At 38.8% G+C, this 21224-nt stretch overlaps 1 protein-coding gene across 1 annotated transcript; it reads right to left on the bottom strand.

The window, feature by feature from the left end:
* Positions 1-5264: 5264 nt before the first annotated feature.
* Positions 5265-17312, bottom strand: LOC144629325 (tyrosine kinase receptor Cad96Ca-like). The gene is made up of 8 exons (XM_078487564.1): positions 17302-17312; positions 15770-15960; positions 14693-14812; positions 13811-13995; positions 12934-13053; positions 10057-10133; positions 6050-6090; positions 5265-5365 (listed from the first exon to the last, which is right to left on the bottom strand). Exons 2-8 carry the CDS (start codon positions 15933-15935, stop codon positions 5265-5267), a joined length of 810 nt encoding a protein of 269 aa, XP_078343690.1. The 5' UTR covers positions 15936-15960; positions 17302-17312.
* Positions 17313-21224: the final 3912 nt, after the last annotated feature.

The following is a 21224-nucleotide window of genomic DNA, read 5'->3' as shown; positions in this document are numbered from 1 at the left end:
GGCTGCCGCACCTTGCCCGTCATCCAGTTCTTTAGTCTGTTCAGCTCCAATATCTTCAACTTTTGAATATTTCTCAGACTTGTATTTATCCATGTCCAGCACTTGAAGGTATGTCTGAAATGATTCACAAAGCAGTCAGTAATTTATATATTGTTCAATTCTTGTCCTGTCTCAATTTTGATTTGCTGAATTCTGTTTACTCCAGATGACACTATTTCGTCAAGTCGTGTAGGTACATAACGCTTTTTTTTCTTTAGAAAATGGCTTTTATGCATGTCAACTGATTTGGCCTGACAAAGTTCTCGGCAATTTGAGCGAGGTTGTCATGAAGTGCATATTTATACAACCTTACAACCTAACTTAAGAATTTTGCTCCAAACACGTAGTTGTCCTTTTTATGAACAGTGTTAGATATTTTAAATCTTCAATACCGCTGACATTAATAAAGTTCAGTGCTTACACTGAAATGTGTCACTGTGTTGTTCTGGGAAATACCTAAATGCTTCTACCTTTTATATAACTGTATAAATAAACAGTTAGTGCATTTAGTATCGCACCCAATACATTCGGCTTCGGCAGATAACACTTGATAATTCTTGTTATCATGCTCAACCTCATCTAATATTTGTTAATTTTATCACTGGCTGTACTTTGATTGGAGTTTAGCCCTAAGTAGAGATCACGTGACTTGGGAGGGGCCCCAAAAGTACCACAGCAAATTATTACTTCAACACTATTTATAAGCTAAACCTGAAAATTGAACTTCACGCCCTTTCTCGTTATTCCTTCTGGGTTTTCTTTTTCTCTTAAAAAATATAAATGAGAGTTTCGAGAATAGAGGATCGAGTCCAGTTATTTGATTTTCGAGTGACTGTCAACTTACATTTGACCGGTACATTACATTGACTAATTGATTCAGTCATCATCCTTTCTTCAAATAAAACGGTCAACACATGTATGCATTGCGGACCCACTTTCATTCAAAATTGTAAAAATAGCAATAACAAACCTTTTGGCGGATGTATGTATCCATTGTTTTTTGGAGCGAAATAAATGGAGGGCGGTCGGATGGGGCTTGGCTCCAGCATGTAGCCATTTGCTCATACCTAAATGTAAACAATAATGCCTTCTATTTAACTTTGTGTTTCCGAGCTATTCACAACATAGCTGTAATTGTGACGTTACTCATTCACATATCAAAATACCATTTTTATGAAGGCTCTTTACTCCATGGTTTTCTTTGATATACTGGCGTGAATTATACGAGAAACTGATAGTATTGGTAGTAGGAGCTTTGTAGGTTAGTTGTAAACAAACATTCTAATAACTGCCGGTGAAATTTTCACCAGTATTCTGGCTTTGAGAAAATCACTGAATTTTAAAGTTGTTAAACCAGTCCCTGAACTCTTTCTCTTCCGATCCGCGCGCCTTGTTAGGGGTTGAACACAGTTGCGAGAAGAAAGTTGTACGCACATGCTTGTACGCACATGCTGAGAAATCAGCCATTTTACCCCTCAAACCGGAGCAACAAAAAAATCATATTGGGCAGCTAAAATACAAAATTTTTTCAGGCGTTTCGAGACTTCTGTGTCTTCATCAGCGTAAAAATGCGTTTTCGACATACACAAGCGTACGCTTCTGCGAGGCGTCGATCCCGTGTGCTTTTGAACGAGGCGCAGATAACCGACACCAACATGTCGTTAACACTGTGGCCAGGGGAAGAGAAATGTTTTGCGAAAGGGAGGTCTGCGCCTATTCTCACCGACCGTTCATGTTCACAAAATCTGTCTGTTTTAATTATTGTAATTATTTTAAATGAACGAGCGCGTACTGTTGGTTAACGGTATTTTTACGCCGATATAATAATAATATAATAATAATAATAATAATAATAATAATAATAATAATAATAATAATAATAATAATAATAATAATAATAATAATAATAATAATAATAATAATAATAATAATAATAAGAACTTTATTTAAGTGTCTGGTCTTCTAGCTAGCCTTAAGCTTACTAATCGGGGACCTTCCCGTATAACACGCAGCACAAAAAGTCTTATTGATGTACTCATCACCTCCACACCCAGTTTGTTTAAAGCTTCCGGCGCTCTGAGCACAACCTTCAGTGACCATTATCCCATATATGGAATAATGAAATGCCCCGTGGCCCGTCCATCAAAACATCGAATTATTAAAACGCGGTCATGGAAGGAAAGCAGTATGAAAGATTTTCTCTCCGAATTAGAAAAAACTCCCTGGAGTTTTCTCGATTGTTTTGACGACATCGACGACACGTATTCTGCCTGGGAATCCTTATTCAAGTCTCTTATTGATTCTCACTTCCCTACGAAACTAAAGCGACTACGAAAGCAGACACACCCGTGGCTTGATAGTTCTGTTCTTCGTCTTATGAGGCAAAGAGATCACCTACACAAAAAGGCAATTAAACATGGCCTGTCAACAGATTGGAATGAGTACAAACGCCTCCGTAACATGGTAACGAGCATTAATAGGAAAAGAAGGAAGAATTTCTTCGCTAACAAACTTGAAGAGAACCGTGGAAATCCAAAAGCGTATTGGAGAACATTGAGGCAAATTCTACCATCTAAAAGCAAAATATCTGGAACCGAAAAGTTGATTGTTGAAGAAATAGAACTGAATGATGAACTCGACATAGCCAACTCCTTCAACGAGTATTTTACAAACGTAGCCTCCACGCTCCTTGAGAACAGACCATCACCTGACATACAACAACCAGTGCCCCAGTCCCAGACTCCATCTCATTTACATGGAAAGGAGTACGCGTGGTTCAGAAGCTACCTATCGGAGAGATCTCAATATGTCAGCTGCAACGGAATTGAGTCTGAACAGCAACAAATCACCCATGGAGTCCCCCAAGGCTCTGTGTTGGGTCCGACCTTATTTAATATACATATAAACGACATATCAAGTGCCTGTGAAAACAGCGACGTCATTCTTTATGCCGATGACACTGAATTTCATGCAAGTTCCAATGATGTTGGTGCTGCTGAACAGTGTGTTAACGATGATCTTAATCAAGTAAGCGTTTGGTTACGCCGCAACGGTCTCATCAGCAACCATAAAAAGTCCGAGGCTATGCTAGTTGGATCAAGGCATTCGGTAGCTAACACTCGTGACTTACAAGTGACACTTGATGGAAAGCTGTTGAAACAAAGTGAACATTGCAAATATTTAGGTGTATATATGGACAGTTGCCTAAACTGGAATAAGCACATTACGTATACTGCATCCAGAATTTATCCTAAGCTCAAAATGTTAAACAGGATCGCGCCCTTTCTTAGCCAACGAGTGCTTCTAAACATTTATAAACAAACTATACTACCCATCCTAGATTATGGGTGTATCATATGGGGTGTTTGTGGAAAGAGTAATTCACGACGCTTAGAGAGATTACAGAATCAGGCCATGCGTATTATTCTTGCTGCGAATCGCAGAACGTGCTCACAGGATATGCGAAACAGGCTATATCTGCTATCCTTAGACAGTAGACGGAGGTTTTTGAAGCTTCTTTTGGTGTTTAAGATCGTACACAATGTTAACTGTCCGCACCAGTTAGAGGGATATCTTGTTAAGAGATCAGTTATTCACGGTAGAACACTCAAAGACTCAACACTTATAAACGTCACACCATCTAAAACGAAAATGGGTCAGTCTACTTTCAAGTGTGACGCTGCACGAGAATGGAACGGATTACCAAGGGAAATGAGAGAATTAAACACTCTATCTAAGTTTAAGACACACATTTTTAAGCATTTTATGGAACAGGACCGTATAAATCATATATGTACTGTAAATTAGGTTCAATTTTTCTTTTTTTTTTTTTGTACTGTAAATTAGGTCCAATTTTTCTTTTTTTGTTTTTGTTTCCTTGTTGCTCTTTGCTCTTCTTTTTAAGTGCTTGAATTTGATACATAAACTCCAGAATACTTGTATTTTTTTTTTAATGTATTTTTTTTTTTTAATGCCAATTTTTAATATGTATATATATAAATCTTCTACAATTTTAAGAATAGATGTATTTTATACTTAATGCTGATCGCCAGTTTATACCAGTGATCTAATGATCACTGATTGGCCCTTCAGGATAAATAAAGTTTTTATTAAGTTTTTATTACTGATGAAGAGACAGAAGTCTCTAAACATAAAAAAAAATGTATTTTAGCGCATTAACAATACTTTTGTTTAACTTTTTTCATGTCATAAATGCGCTACACAGTTGTTCCTGAATTGTGTTGTTCATATTAGGCAGCACTTTTGAAAACGCGCACACACAGATAACGATCGAGTTCAACTACGCGACCGTGTAATAAAGCAGGATCACCGGAATGACTTTAAAGAAAGGCTAGCATGCTTGTTTCTATTAATTGCTAACAACCAGAAACGCTAATCGCTATCCGTCAACTTTTCCTGGATCTTGTATCCTTGTATCTGTTCAATTTAAACCGTAGCGCGCGCGTCCCAAGCAAGTAACGCCATACTCCTTCGTCAATTGCCGATCTTCTCTCACCCCTATAAAAAGCGCAGAAGAAAGTGTTCAGGGACTGGACTATAAAGTTGTAAGACCTTTCAAAACGAAGAATCGTTGTATTTATGGTTGCGCGCGGTCACACAAAAAGCCCTCAATTTCAGTTAATTCTAACTATCAAAGAATTAGTCTTTATCTACACGTCGTCCGACTGAACAGTAGTGAGTGATTGTGGTGGAGGTTGCCGTCACATTGCAGTAGTAAACTACACGAAAAATAAAAACCGAACGAAACTTTGCAACTCGCTCAAGCAAATTTTAGTTGAATTTACAAGTAACTAGAGCAAACTCCTAATAATATTATGGCATGCGCCACAGCAATAAAGCAACGCGAAAAAGAATATCCGGTTTGGTATTTAACCCTGAAATCACTATCGCATTTAGCCTTCCATTCTGAATCATTCTCTTTGTTCTCCCCACCCCTCCCCCCCCCCCACTCCCCAAATAATCCCACAATCGCTCGCGCCGACACTCTCGGTCCAGGCTGCCACGCTTTTTCGAAGTGACTATATATAGTATTGAAAACTTCCGGTTTGTATCAGCGACCTTGCCAGATTATTGACGTAATTCCCATTAAAAAGTACTGAATAATGCTACATACTCGTTTTGCATCGATTAGTTTCTACATTAAAGTAATCACACGTTGACAAGTTTTCATGGACCAATGCAAATACTGAAGAAAACTCGATAACTTACAAGGTGTCATCGACATGTGGGGGTTTTGGCATCTTATAGCCATGGACAACTTCTGCAATGACCTTGCCTTCCGACCATCCAGGATATGGAATGCCTCCTGTTTAAACATACAATGCTTTATTGTGATAGGGTAGTGAAGTAAACAGGCAGAAATAGGTCATTGGCTTAGTATTTTAATGAAGACGCTCATTGCTGCAACATTAAATATATTTGGGCTAGGCTACCCACTCTCTTTGTTATGTCAAAAGTAACCGTTTACATCGTCAATTCATGGTCACGTGATCATGATCCCTACATCCCTCAAAAGAAAGTCAATCAGGGTCCTTTAAGACAGCCACTGGGTTAAATATAGGAATATAGGAATAGCAGTGTTCGCAATCTTCTAGAATAAGTTACGATGTAGTCGCGATGCATTTTTCTTCACGGTGCCAAATCGATATACAGCTACATGTGGCAGTGCGAAGCTCATCCAATACTGATCAATGCTTTTTGAAAGTGATATACCGTTCGTAAATGACATTGCGTTTCATTTCAAAGTATTACTCTAACACATTGTTAACAATATATACTCTAATATCCGGATGTAGATCATGTGACACATTACCTAGTGGAGACAATGGCTTTTAAAAGTGTTAATTTTAGCGTGCTTGCGACATTGTGAATTAACAATCTTTGAAGATTTGCAATAAAACATTCCATGTACCCCAGGCCGGGGAAAATTTTCTCAATTTTATTCCTTTTCCTTTTCTTTAATCTGCAACAAAAGTAAGCGATTACTTACCAATGGTGAAAATTTCGTAGAGGACGATACCGTAGGACCACCTGTGGAGTTTTTATGTAGATAAAAAGGTTTGTTAACAGTTGATGAACCGTAATGTTTAGTAAAGACGGAAATCAATCGCAGTCAATACAGTACAGTAGAACCCCGTTAATACGGACACCGAGGGGACATGCCAAAGTGTCCGTATTAATCGGGCTCTCAGACAAAAAGTCACGTTCACATGTTTTTCAAGAGCAAAATGTCTGCCTTCGTCTTTGTGTCGATAAAACATGTGTACATAACTCAGTTTTTGTCTGAAAGCCCGCTTAATACGGACACCCCGATAATACGGACACTTTGGCATGTCCCCTCGGTGTCCGTATTAACGGGGTTCCACTTTAATATTATAGTACTGCTCTTGAAATCAGTTGAAAAAGTCCGTGACATTTCTTTATACAAGGAATAAAGCAGGCATTTTAACAGCAACAAATCGTTGTCTAGTTTCTTCTGTAAATGTAACTCTGACAAGTAAAAACTAGGTAAACCCTACGCTCATTCACTTATACTCTCGGGTAAAAATTACTTTACTGTTCTTGGAACTTGACAACGTGCACAGATAAACAGTGTGCGTAAAGCGGGGTCAACGATGTATACGAGTTTGTCACATGGGACACAGATCTAGAAAAGTGTCCGTTTTCCGTATTAACGGGTGTTCGTAATAAAAGGGTTAGTTTTAGAGAAAATGTATGAGCTTTTCGTCGGGGCAAACGAAACTGTCCGTAACATCGGGGTGTCCGTATTACGCAGGTGTCCGTAAAGCGGGATTCTACTATATTTCCCTATATAGAATGACGTCCGAAGAGTTTCCAACAGTGACTCTGGCGATGGATTCTGTGGACTATTTTCTTATTGAGCCTTTCAAAAACATGTAAACTCTGAAAATTCAAAACCGAACAAATGATTGCGTTTTTCCTTTTCTTTTTCGCTGCCGTCAATCGTTATTATGACGACAACCAACAAACCTTGACAAACAGAAACAAACAAAATGGATCGAAATCTACCAATCATAACCAACAGACATGACCTTTTGAAGCGAGCTTCTGTTTCCCAAGAGGTCCGCTAAGATTATCGACGGCAGCAAAAACCGTAAACCGTTGGTTGAGGCTTGAATGTCAGAGTTTGCATGCATAAAATTCAAACAACAACGGAAACTCTCAAACGTGTGAGTTTTTTTTAATTGTAACATTAAATAACAACAACAGCAGCACGACTTAGTTGCTGCAGTCATTAGTCGTGATGAAATGAGGCTATTTGACCTACGGAGGTACAAGGTAAAGTGGCGTTTTCACGTGTAACGGATTTTACTTCAGAATACTCTTCACCAAAGCAGATTTACATGGTTGACTTGTCGTGATGGAAAAACTGTGTGTGTCATGAAGGGCTGGAGATACATCTTCCAATCAGAAGCTGATCTTCAGGTAGCTGTGTATGAGGGTCCTGAAGGGGTAAAATGGGAGCTGGGATTTGCCTCTTTTTGGGCTGGGAAAATGGGATTCGTGCACTGGGACTGGGATTTTACCACTGGGAATGGGACAAACACTTTGGAAAATGGGAATGGGATTTTTCTTCTTTGTGAGACTTGTTAGTCTCCGACTCCATTATTTCACACAAATACTTAAATTATCCCACTTTCATGACACAAAAAAGTCAGTATTATTCCAGGCTTTACGCTGCGGTCATAACATGTCCATGATCAGCGGTTTGTTTTAATACAGGACAATACATGGTTGCTGGAGATATGAAATTTATCTTCAAGTGAGCGCAGCGAACGAGTGAGATATCGATTTTAACACGAGAAGATAAATTTCATATCTCCAAGCAAACATGTATTATTCTGTTTATTATATAAACCTACTAGTTTTCGACGATTTCCGAAGATTTCCGACCATTTTCTGAAGATTTCCAAAGATTTTTAAACTGTTGTCCGAAGGACATACGATTGTTTCCGAACATTTTCCGAACTTTTCCAAAAATTTCCGAAGATTGCCGAAGATAACTGAAGATTTCCGAGGGAAGGTCTGAAGATGTTTCAAATTAATATCGATAAACTTTGGCTCATATACCTTTGAACCATGGCAAACTTGTCAGCACGTGATTGGTGATATCGTAATTCACGTGATGTTCTGACTGATCTTTATGAAGTTGATGAAAGTCTTAGTGGTGTGGACAGTGAATATGACACAGAAGAATTTTGTCTTGATTTTGATTTCGAATCTACAGAGATGATTACTGTTGCAGAATCTCTAATACTCAATGAGGAAACTTCACAAGATACTGGTGCTTGAAGTAAATTACGCAGATAACAATATGCTTCCTATATGTGTTGGGCAAGCGGATGAACGAAGTTGCTTTTACATTAGACAAACTTGTCAAACAACACAGCATGAAAATATAACTTTACCGTGGTGTAAAGCTCAAATAAAGCTGGCGTAAATTTGGAATTTATTCAGTTATACACTGACTTTACATCTTTTAAAGCTGACCTTTATGCCAGCATTACACCCAAGTTTAAAGATTGCCTAAAGAGACTAAAAATTTTAAGCCAACTTTAAATCACATTTACACACGGTAGTGTAAAGGTCGGTTTAACCACCTTTAACAACATTTAATTGATGGTGTAAAGTTGGATAACCGACTTCACACCAGATTTACCGTATTTATTCGATTAAGCGCCCAACCTCGAATAAGCGCCCACCTCGAATAAGTGCCCACCTCGACTAAGCGCCCACCCTGTAGGAAGGAAAATTTAATAAGCGCCCAGCCTCGAATAAGCGCCCAACCCCACCCCCCTAAAAAAACCTGAATTGCATGAAAGGCATGAAATGAGAGGAGTGAAATTGACTAATTACTACTAAGATGTCTTCCCCGAAGACCGAGACAGAAAACTTTCAATGAACAGTAAAAATTCAGCTTTAGTACATCTTTAGGTTTTGCAAAATAAGAGTACTACTTGCTAAAAATGGTAAAAATATTATAAGCCCCCAGCCTCGAATAAGCGCCCACTCTCAAGGTCCAAAAATTTAATAAGCGCACAGGGCGCTTAATCAAATAAATACGGTAACCACCGTTAATTTAATGTAAATCCCAATTATCATGCTGTGCAAGGGAAAATACCAAAAAATGGGATTTTCTATAAGTACCTTCACGGATTCCTGCAAGCGTATGTATCCCCATCAGAATATTCGTGGGATCCTGAATTCATAGAGTTTTTTTAAAATTCTGAAATAGCTTGGTGATCAGACTACAGTCAATATGATAAGATGTCCCATGTGGCATGGAATGGGAAGAGGGGGTGTCTTTACCCACAGAACCGATGAAGCCAAATTAATAGTCATTATATGTACAGGATTTTAACCTGTACTTATGGAAATGGGATTTCTTGTTTATGAACTGGGATTTGGAGCAAAATTAGCCTGGGAACTGGGATTTGGACCAAAATTTGGCTGGGAACTGGGATTTAGGACCCCCCTTCAGGACCCTCTGTGTATGCCACCTTTCGTTAGTACATTCTTTTTTTTATAGGAACCTTTTTTTATAAGAACGTCGAGGCTGAAAAAAAGGCCAAAATTTAGGAACGTGCTAAGAAAGTGCTCAAGGCTGAAATTTGGTTAAGAAGGAATTTTACTTTTTCCTATTTCAGTTGTTGTGAGTGACAAATATATGTACTATAAAGGGAATAAATCTTTATTCAAATCCTGACCTGTAACCAACATTGTCATCACTCATTGGTGACGTGAACCTGTACATGTCAGTAAGGAATGAATTCACTGTAATACCACTTTGTTTTAAAGTTTACAAAATAAGAATATTTTAAGAACATTTTGTACTCAAATCTTCAAAAAAGTTAAGAACGTTCAGCCTCGGGCGAAAATTAGACGTTCTTATATATAAAAAAGGAGTGTAGCTTTGGTAATTTAGTTCTCTGTATTTGGTGAAACTCGAGGTGAAGGTACTTATATTATACATACACATCACTTGCAACCGATAACGACTCCACATTTCCAAGCAGAATCTCGGGTGAAGTCCACTTAACTGGGATACAGCCCTGTGAAATGAACCAGAATAAAACGTTTATGTTGTTAAGCCATGAAATAGAGACGAGACTTTCCATGATTGCATTACGAATCGCTGTTTGTTAACTCATCATTTACTTTTCGCAGAACCGACATAAATTCTAGGTTTTGACTGCTTGATACTTTAAAGTGCTTGCTTTTTTTCATTCAAAACTTCAGCATTATTGCATTAAACTGCCAAACACTAAATGTAATTCTAAAGCTATTTTACCATTCAGATTTCCAAGAGTGAAAGATCTAAGCTGCATCCACTGATAATTTTGTTTTTACTTGTATTGGGTATCCAGACACGACAAAATTTTCTACTTTGAATCTTAAAGGTAATGACGTAGGATGGATTCTCGTTAAAATATTGTTATTTAAACGGCAACTATTAAATACCCAAGCCCCAAAACGGAGATTGCCGCTTACTTACTTTGCCATTTACTTAAATCTGAATTTACTGGTCATGACGGAAAAAAGAGGACTTCGGCCCTCGATTCAATGGGAAAAGAAACATTACATCGCCAGCGGTCAACTTAAAAAAAAACGTGACCTCGAAGAGCTCTACACATGAGCCAGCGATATGGATTTGTGTTACTGGTCAGCGGATATCTTGTTCTGATCATGACAGCTGTCAATTGACCATAACACGGACATCCAATATAAAAAATGTGAGCTGACGTTCATCTAATTCTGGAGTATGGTCGCCATGTTGCACGACGTCATACGTACGTAAGTACGGAGGGCGCAACGGCCCGCAAACCATACCGCCAGCCATGATGATTACGAAAAATCAAATGCATGATTCTCCTATTTCTATGGTGTCATGGGGACCGCTCTGCGTCCCTTCGGGCCGCTGGGGAGCTCCGCTATAACGCATGCAGTCACATCCAGTTTGGCTGAATTCAACCAAGTAATCAGAAGAGTTAACTATACACCTAAAAGACCTTTTGTTTCACCCCGAAACCTAGTAAATGATTGGTCAGTAAGAAACAAAGAAATCTGCAGGCACTATGATGGTTAGTCGACTAGTTAAATACCACCTTTTATACCATGCCATAGAAAATACAGCCAATCAGAATACAGGAAAGCCGTTGTATATTTGACGGTATTTAACCCAACCTTCCCATCGTGCGCTGCGATCTTATTCTCGATAAAATTTAGTAAGCGTCTTTTCTATGGCATGGTATCAAATAGTTACACAACACTTTCTCGTGGTATACTATGGAAAATCCCACATGTCACTTGTATTTTCTTTGTATACACACTCGCCTAAACGCTCGTGTGTATACCGAAAAAATACAAGTGACTCGTGGGATATTCCATAGTATACCACTCGAAAGCGTTGCATAACTAGTATGTATATACTGGTGGTCAAATTAATATAAAAGTCGACTCTTATTAACTGCGCTGCGCAGTTCTTGCTCTTCACGGGGTTTATTAACTGCGCACGCAGTTCATGTTCTGCACTTGGTTTTTTTTTTCTCAGTGACCAGACTGATGCCCCAGCAGGCCCGCTCGGTCAGTCACGCGTCACGCAATGTTTAAAAGCTAGAAATCACCTACTAAGGGGAAATTTTCTAACGCTCTGGTCTTTACTTAGCAAGTTTAGCGTGGAATGTTCTAGTTTGAAGCGTTTGACTCAAAGAAAATACTACATTTTCATACTTTGAAAGAAAAATATATTTTAGCGGGCTAAAATCTGTAACTAAATACCATTACGTTGGTGTCAAAGAATGTGCTGACATGACAAGTTTCACTTTCGATCGACTAGACATCGAGTCACGTAATGTTTTAAAGCTATTAATCGCCTACTTTTCAAATCATTGCAAATCCTTTGGTCTTCACTAAACAAATTTATTGCGAAGTATTTCTCTTTTAAGCGTTATCTATTTTTTTTGGCTGTGTCATTGAAAGCATTTTGGAGATATGAAGAAAACTTCCCTTCACAAACATGCCCTGACTTGTACCGCTTACGTCATTCGTTAGGCAAGGGAAATTCCCAGTACCATTACGTTGTTGTCAAAGAATGTGCTAGCTGACTTGACAACTCTCACTTTGACAATTTTGCGAATCATCTGGTCTTTACGTAGGAGATGTAGTGTGAAAGAAAAATATGTTTGAGCGGGTAAAAGTTATAATGAGCATGTTAAGTGTGAAATGTTCGACTTTTTAGCGCTATGTATTTTTGGTGCTGTGTCATTTTGAGGATTTCTGAAATCTGATGGAAAACCACTGAGACAAACATGCCCTGACTTGCAAGGGTTACGTCATTGGTAAATTAATTCCCCGGGGAATTCCCATTTAGCAAAACACAGGTCTAGTGTTCTTCTCAAATTTGATTTAATTATTTGCTCCAATATTCCATTTTCGGAGCTGGTTATTCAATCTTTAAACGGTAATTCAAGACAACACTGGATGCTGATTTAAAAGATTTTTTTGTTTCACGGATCAGGATCGTGGGAATTAAATTTGGCCACCAGAACTCAGAATTTTTTCTGAGTTCTTTCTCTCCACACATCAATCCATTATTATTTATTCACCATTAGCATATAAGAAAAATATTTAATTTCGGATGGAACTAGTCAACCATGAAATGTCACGCAAGGTGTTTTCTTACCATCTTGTTTGTCAGTCGCAACATTGTTCGACGCAGGTAAAGGGGATAAGGGGGGATGCATCTTTTGTTCCTCCCACATGGCTCCCCTAAAGTGCTCACGAGACCAGCGCAGTTGTAAGCTCTAAGAGCTCTTGTTATAGTAAATTCGATCTTCGCGTTTTGAAGGTTACCTTTTTGGCATTTCCGTGTCCATATTTGAAGCTTTGGTAAGCCAGACCAAAGTCTGTAATTTTGCAAACCAAGTGATCATCGAGGAGTATGTTTCGAGCTGCCAGGTCACGGTGGATAATCTGCGAATAAAGTTATAGGGAACGACAATAGAATTAGGAATGCAGGGATGGCGCAGTGGTAAGAGTACTCGACTTCCACCATATGACATGAATTAGACGCTGTCTACAAGTAGAATAGGAATCTAATTTTGGAAAGATTTATGACGCGAAAGTCCTTTTAAAAGTTCCATTTGCTCAATGCGCATGTCGAAATGCATTGCATGCTGGGAGTACGAACTGACCAGCTAGACCATAACTGCTTATTGAATGTCACTGCCCTGATTCTTGCGATATTAGGACGCTTTTGTCTGTCACGTCAATTCACCTGCTTATACTTCCACTACCAAATATACTGAGGCAATGTTTTACAGTCATACCTAGAACATGAACTATGTCAAAGTAGGAAAAAAGGCTATTTCATTTCTATTATAGCCTGGAAGAGGTCATTTGTATAGAAATTGAGCATACGAAAAACAGGTCAATTATCTTAAGGGAACACGATTAATCCTTTTCGTCACAGATTAGCATAAGATAATAGCCGAAAGCTACGGTAAGTTCCTCGCATTCTTGAAACAGGAACCAGACCATTACATAGATGTCTATTTCCAATATTTCTTGCCTTTTTTGTATTAATACCCCAGATTCAGTGGTAATCCCGACTGAACAGTCGTGAAGATTGAATTAGTCGAATATGGTTATGCGTCTAACTTTGCATTAAGTTAACTTGTTTAGCTAAGTGGGCTCACGAAAAGTTTGACTTTGTGAGATGTTGACTTACTCCATGTGAGCCAAGGTAAACCATCCCGGTAGCGATTTGCTTGGCAAATGATACCAATTCATAAGGCTGCAGTGCTGAAGCTACCCCTTCTCCGTGATGATACTGATCGTAAATTCCTCGGCTCTTCCGCAGATAGCCCAGCAAATCACCATACGCTAAATACTCCATGACCATGATTGGGCAGCCTGTGAAGAAAAACGCAAACTTCTGAAGTGCTTCTGCAGTCTACTGCTATTATGACAGTTAATTCCACAACACACCCGCGTAAGTACCCGTAGTAAATCAAGTTAGCTTTAGTTCTTTATTATTCCAGCAAAGTGTGATTAATGCAAGAACGAGGAAAGCGATTTGCTTGCGTTTGAGCAGGCAGTCATGTAGAATATGTACATGTGGTGCGCATATTTTTTACTCAATTTGAAACATTCTATATACCGAGAAAAAGTAGGGTTTGGGGCAGGGGAGGAGTGAGATTTCATTACATAACAACCACGTTTTCGCTAATTGTTTATGTGCATCCTTTCTTGCCGCAAGGCTACGTCACGTCATGCATCGAGCTTGTGTGGTGACGAACAAATTGAGCTTAGCATGACATCATCCTCGACTGAAGCGATGGCAAAGACTCGGACGGTCATAACGGCTGCTTTCAGTGATCTCGAATTCATTATAACGCTGTTACTATTGTAGCCTGTTATGGCAAAATACCATAATTTCTTCACCAATGATTGGGCATTCGCTTGATACCATTAGCGCTGCATTTAATGATAAAAAAATATGATTGATTCGCAAAAGTTTACCTTTACTAGCCACCTTAAGAAAACAAAACAAGGCAGGTATTTCTGGGTTTTGTTTAAAGTCATTAGTTATTTGTACTTTAATATTTACCTCTTCTTGTAACGCAGCCAAGGAACTTAATAATATTGGGCTGAGCAGGATCCACTCCGAAAAGTTTACCGAGCTCAATTTCTCTCATCAAAGCTGCCCTTCCATCCGCTCCAGCAGTGGCTGTAATACAACATAGTATTCCATGTAGCGTGAATAATAAAAATTATCATTACTCAGCCACGCTTATCATATTTCTGGCTTTCTTATTAGTTTTACACTTTCTGGGCAAAACCTGATTTTTACGAAGTGTGGTAAATAGGCGTACGGTCTGTTATGTATGTTATGGTCGGCCTACTAATAGTATGCCTTAAACCAAAGTTAGTTACTATGCTTATATCTCACTAAACGCGAGGAGGATAAGTGTGAGAAGGACTGTGTGACGATTCATTCTGCAGGCATACCAACTCAAAAGACACTGGACACAAAAACAAAATTAGGCTTGCGCTCTCCTTCGGCGAACGCAAAAATATACAATATGTGACTCGATGATAATACCCTGAATTTAGTCTTCCTGGCCTGACAAGGCATACAGAAGAGTTATTTCCTTTCATTTGAGTTAGCTACGATTAAACCTTCTCGACAGCTTTCTAGAAAAGGATAGTATCAAAACTATATCAGTGACGTGAAATTTATGTCAGAATGTTGTTGAAAATCCAGACAGATTCCGAGACAGATATACATACAACTGGCTTTAAAATATATACTAGTTATGCAACGCTTTCGAGTGGTATACTATGGAATATCCCACGAGTCACTTGTATTTTTTCGGTATACACACGAGCCTTTAGGCGAGTGTGTATGCAAAGAAAATACAAGTGACAAGTTGGATATTCCATAGTATACCACGAGAAAGTGTTGTGTAACTATTTTATACCATGCATGCCATAGAAAATACGCTTACTAAATTTCGTCGAGAATACAGTCGCAGCGCACTATGGGAAGGTTGGGTTGAATACCGTCGAATATACAACGGCTTTCCTGTATTCTGATTGGCTGTATTTTCTATGGCATGGTATAAATACCGGTATATATATTTTTGTACCATAATCCAATGTTTAGTGGATTTAATAAACTTACGTGTAAAGCATTTAGCAGCGACCGTTCGATTTCCGGATCTTCCTTCGGATCGATGCAAAAGTGCTCTCCATACAACCCCAAACGCACCATGGCCAATCGGCTCTCGAAGGCCAATACGGTCACGTGCAATCTCCCAGTGATCGACGTTTTCATTCAGTAACTCCATCTCCAATGCTTCTTCTTCATCAGGACTAATGAGTTGATAAAAAAGTGTGCGTGTTAAATGGTTATTATTTATTATACCACCATACCACATTAACTGTCTTGTATCCAGACGCCTCTCTCCCTTGCGCTCGTTACAATATACCTTATTCACGATAGCCGCCATGTTTGTTTTCGGTCATTTCGCTTTATAATGCAAATTAGGCACGTGATTTGTGAGGGGGCAAACCAGCTTAAAAAGTGTAATAAATTTCAGCTGGTTTCTTACTTTGTGAGGGGGCAAACCAGCTTAAAAAATGTAATAAATTTCAGCTGGTTTCTTACTTTGTGAGGGGGCAAACCAGCTTAAAAAATGTAATAAATTTCAGCTGGTTTCTTGCTATGTTTGATAATTATTTATCATACCATGCTTTGGTTTCAGTATTGTGGTAAATATATTCTAAGTTTTACGTATTTTTGGCGCTTTCGATAAAACGAAAACGACTTGCGTAGTTAACAAGTTAAGTAATCGAGCAGTTTTTTTCAAACTAATCTCAATAATAAAATCATTATTCCATAACTTGGCTCTCAAATGTGATTTTGGCACAGATAGTTCACTATTTCGACGAGCCGATTTTCCGAGAAACGGCATCACTTCAATGCTTGCCCCCTGGAACACAACGTTTGTAATTTGAATTATAATATCAAAACCATCATGGCGGCTATCGTGAATGTGGTCTATTGCGATCATCCGTTGTCTGCAGCAAGAATGCGAAGCGTCTGAGAACGAGGCATACCCAATGGCATTATCCTATAGACAACCGTGAATAGTGAGAGCTGACGCATAGCTTTGGTAGGGCGGTTTGAAGTGTCTGCTTGTCCCAATTGCCGACTGGCTCTGTGTCAATTAAATTACCGCAGTGCGCCTCCAGCAAAGGCCAAGGCGAATGTCCTTCTACTTGTTCAATACGCTCATAATATTAATCGAACCGTGAAAAAAGTCATCCAGAATAGGGTAACACTAAATTCGCTTGATGTGATCACAGAGGCAATTCGGCACACCGACTCATTCAAAGTGTGTGACGTGGCTACCATTTTGTTACTTCCGTTTTGTGTACCACGTGACACTTTTTCCAATGGAATTGCACGTGCGGGAGTTTTGAAGACAGCAAGTTTTGTAGTTTGCAGTTGTTGACACCTAAACAGCTCGCTAAAGTGCTTAATTTGCACGTCAACATTTAAAACAAGCTCCAGATAGCGGCAAAGTGGTTTGCCGTACTCTTTTAAACTGGACGGTAAAATGAATGGCCTTTACAAGACTAACCAAAACAATTTTTTTTTAATTATATAAAGAACTTCAATGATAAAAAAGATATAAAAATTAAACTTACTCGTTCACAGCTGTACTCCAGATGAAAAATCATGAAAGATACAAAATGTATTAAAACAAAGTGTGATTAAAGGGAAACAAGGGTCTAGAAAAATTTTACCTTAAATGAAAGTTCATACGATGAAATTACTGAAAATAGTTATTATTTGCTTTGACATCCAATTTGTTGTCAATAATCGGGACAGCAAAATAGTCATTTTGCTGCCGCGAGCGGCCATCTTTTTTTTTTCCATCATGCAAGCGAGGCTATGACGTTGCATTAGTCAAGGATTTAGTGGGGTTTAGTGAACAGCAAAAGTGAGTCGCGCTTGTCCCAGAAATCAAGTGAGATGGAGCCATAAACCTGCCCACAATACGACATGTCCTTCGAGGAAGAAGGTGACTCGAGCCGATTGCTCATCAAGAAGCTTCAAGATCAACCTGTAATAGTGGAATGCGACGCCGACGGCCCTACACAATCGCATCTTGGCAATCGCGACCGGTGTAGCTGCAACAATTTCCAAGTTTAGCCCACAAAAACAGAAAGTATTTGTTTCGAGGAGATGGACATTCTGGGTCTATTAATACCGTTTGGTCTTCGAAGGTTTAAATTGAACCTTTCGAACTTTTTGAACTTTTACTCAAAGGTAAACATTTTAATACGGAGATAGCTTACGGAACCAGCACGCAAGCCAAGGCGATGATAACAATAATCAGTGTAATATCCCTACGAGATGGGAGGATTCCTTAGATTTAGCAACTATTCCTGAGACAAATTAAAATAAAACACTGGCTGATTGTGTGTGCTGCGGCTTTTTTCGTGAACAAATCGATAACAATTACATCGCCGCTTACGGTCAGAAAATTCGCGCTGATTTCAGGAACAAATTTAGCATATCCACTTAAAAATAAATGTTATTAACTCGGAATACCGCACACTACTTATCATGAGGATGCAAAATATAAATTACATGTAAACAATTTACGTACCTGAAGATCTTGCTCGTAGTCATTTTATAATTAGTGTAAAATGATCGGATCAGAGAAAACAGTTCCCGCGCTTCGGTCATCTACCGCATTTACCCTCTCGTTATGTCTTGGCGTGTCACTTTTTCGTTTTTTTCGCCCTCAGGAACTCGTGAAGGGTGACTCATCCCTTAGTTTTTTGTATGTGTTGCCACAGCCAGCATCCAGGCAGTGAACCATAATATTCTGAGCTTTATTAGATATTACTTTTGCACCGAAGATCTGGGTCATTGCAAAACCAGCTTTGACTAATGCTACGTCATAGCCTGCGTCATTCAAGATGGCGGCCGCCGGTGTTCGAAAGCGGTGATTTTGAACGATTCCAAAGCCCTCTTGCTAAAATTCAAGGCGGCGCCTTACCAAACGACAACTATTTTTGAAGTCCTGAACACATGGACTTTCATTTAAGGTAAAATTTTTCTAGACCCTTGTTTCCCTTTAAATGTTGTTCATTTTATATCTAACTTTACTCCTTACGAATTTTCTAGTTACTTCTTTTACGTGATAAATACATTTTTTCTTGCATAGGAAATATATATTTGCAAATATTTGTTGATTTTGGAGAAAGAAAGCACAAATCCAATGCTTACAGAACATCACTTGCAACTAGAGAAGGTTAATTGCAATTCACATTTCATTTTTGTATGGAACTCGGCTTGAAATGGCCAATGAACATGGAACCTAACTAGCGTAAAATAGCCCTTATGGCCAATAGACGCTTCCATAGTTTCCGAAGCCATCTTGAATGGGAGCAGACACGGCAAAAAAGTACAGTAAATGTATTGGGGATTAACTAAATTTGAACCTCCGTTACTCCAAGCAATTATATTAGTTTTTGATATCAGTGGTTCGTTTAAAAGGTATTTCTCCAGGCATTATTTACTATAAATATAGAAAATAGATTAACGCTATAACCGCTATAGACGAGAATTTAAATTTCCATACAAAACCCTTTAATCAAACAACAAGTTTACGACCAAAATATTTGTCATATCAGTAAAGTGACTGAATCCTTAAGGTTTGCGTTTTAATAAGACGCGTCAAATTACTGATTAAAACGAAAAATTACTCGCTGGCACACTCAAATATTTTATGCAGGGGATGAATGAACAGCTACTGAAAGTTTAAGTTTAAGTATCACATGACAAATCCTCTTCAAAATTGCAAAAAATTCCTTGAGGGGTGGCATCCAACCCCCAAGCTAAGAGTTAAAACACAATGTGTTACTGTAGAATTTAAAAACTACTCATTAATTTATGATACTAGCTGTTTGACCGGGGGGATTAAGGGGTGTGCCGCTGAGTCTCTGCGACTCTGGACCTGTTCCAGAGAAAAATGATAAGTTTGCGACCCTGTTACAGACAAGGGAAAAAAATGTATAAAGATTTAAAAAAAAACACTGGTGGATATCACAAAGCACTCACTTAAGGTCGCGGGGGACACCTACAGCATGAATAAATTCATGAAGCGAAATTTTGCTTGACCTGCATCATTTAAAACGCTTATTTCTCGGCTGTTATGGGTGCGATTAGGCTCAAATTTTACAGAGACATACAGAAATGATAAAAGATTATAAATGTGATCTTTTATTTGGTAGATTGCACTTAACGGCGAAGTAACAGCCTCGTTAGTTACAAATTGGGAAGAACTTGATTTTGGGGCTGAGTTTTCGGAACGAGTAGGAGACAGCAAACTGTGATCTTGTCAAAAACTAATCAGTCAATACCTCTAGGATGTCATAACAGAAGCGGATTTTTTAATTTAAAGTTTGCCAGCAAGTTATGGTGGTTTAAATGCGCAAATTTGAATATAATGCTTTCTCTCTCATTTTAAAAGCGCTCTTTTAGAATTCCGCTTCTGTTATGACACACTACAGTATTCCTAGTTTATCTCTCTGCAGTGGCAGCTCACGAAGTTCTGTATCCGCGCTGTATTCTCAGCCCCAAAACTGTTGGAAAAGTCCAAACTTTGAGATTTCCGAAGGTGTCCCGATCAAAACACGGTTTCCAAATGGTAATTATGGTAATCATATTCCACGCTTGAATGGTGAGAACAATGCGGATTTTTTGTAACAAAAAAGACACGATTGTTTATCAGTGAATATTATTATGATAACTCTGAGTTACATGAATATTAGGCCATAGACTTCCTTCAATCTAACGAATAAAGTTAAGCGTTGTTGTAAATTGGGTAAAATCTCTTAATAGTTCAAGCATTTTTATGTTTTAGAAATCAAATAAAAATGGGTTTTTTCAGAACCCTAATTTACTTTTGAGTAAACATTTTGTTCACAAACAATTCCAGACGCGAACACATCAAATCAAGCGCGCGCTCATATTTTTATGCAAATACTCGCTCCCGGTAATACGGGCAACATTTTTGTTCAACTTGTCTCGCAACATTGTTGCATTGTAAGTTGAACGAGTTGTTGCCCGTATTACTACCGCGCGCTCAACTTGTCTCGCAACAAATTTCGATGTTGCAAGTTGCAGCAAAATGTTGCACAAAGTAGAACCGAGTTCTACTTTTTGCAACAATTTTTTTCAACTTGCAACACCGAAATGTGTTGCGAGACAAGTTGAGCGCGCGGTAGTAATACGGGCAACAACTCGTTCACACACATATACGGGGATGGTTTTGGCGCAAATAGCGAAAAACTCGCTCGGCTCACCGGCTCGCCTCGCTCCTTTTTCGCTATTTGCGACCAAAACCATCCCCGTATATGTGTGTACCCTCACCCCTTATATGTGTGTGACTTTCTCACTCATCATTTTTTGTGCAAAAATTTCTTGCGGCACGCAAAAATCGCGAGCGGCAAGCAAAATCGCGAGCGACTTACGTGAGTTGCGTGACATTTTCAGAGAGAGTCTGGAAACCATATTTCTAGTTCTCAGGCCCTTGGACGAGCATAAAGAAAAC

The sequence above is a fragment of the Oculina patagonica genome, chromosome 10 (assembly GCF_052425735.1).
Source record: "Oculina patagonica isolate OP01 chromosome 10, crgOcupat, whole genome shotgun sequence".
NCBI lineage: Eukaryota > Metazoa > Cnidaria > Anthozoa > Scleractinia > Oculinidae > Oculina > Oculina patagonica.
Note: the sequence above shows the minus strand (reverse complement) of the source record. Positions and strands in the feature narration are given on the sequence as shown.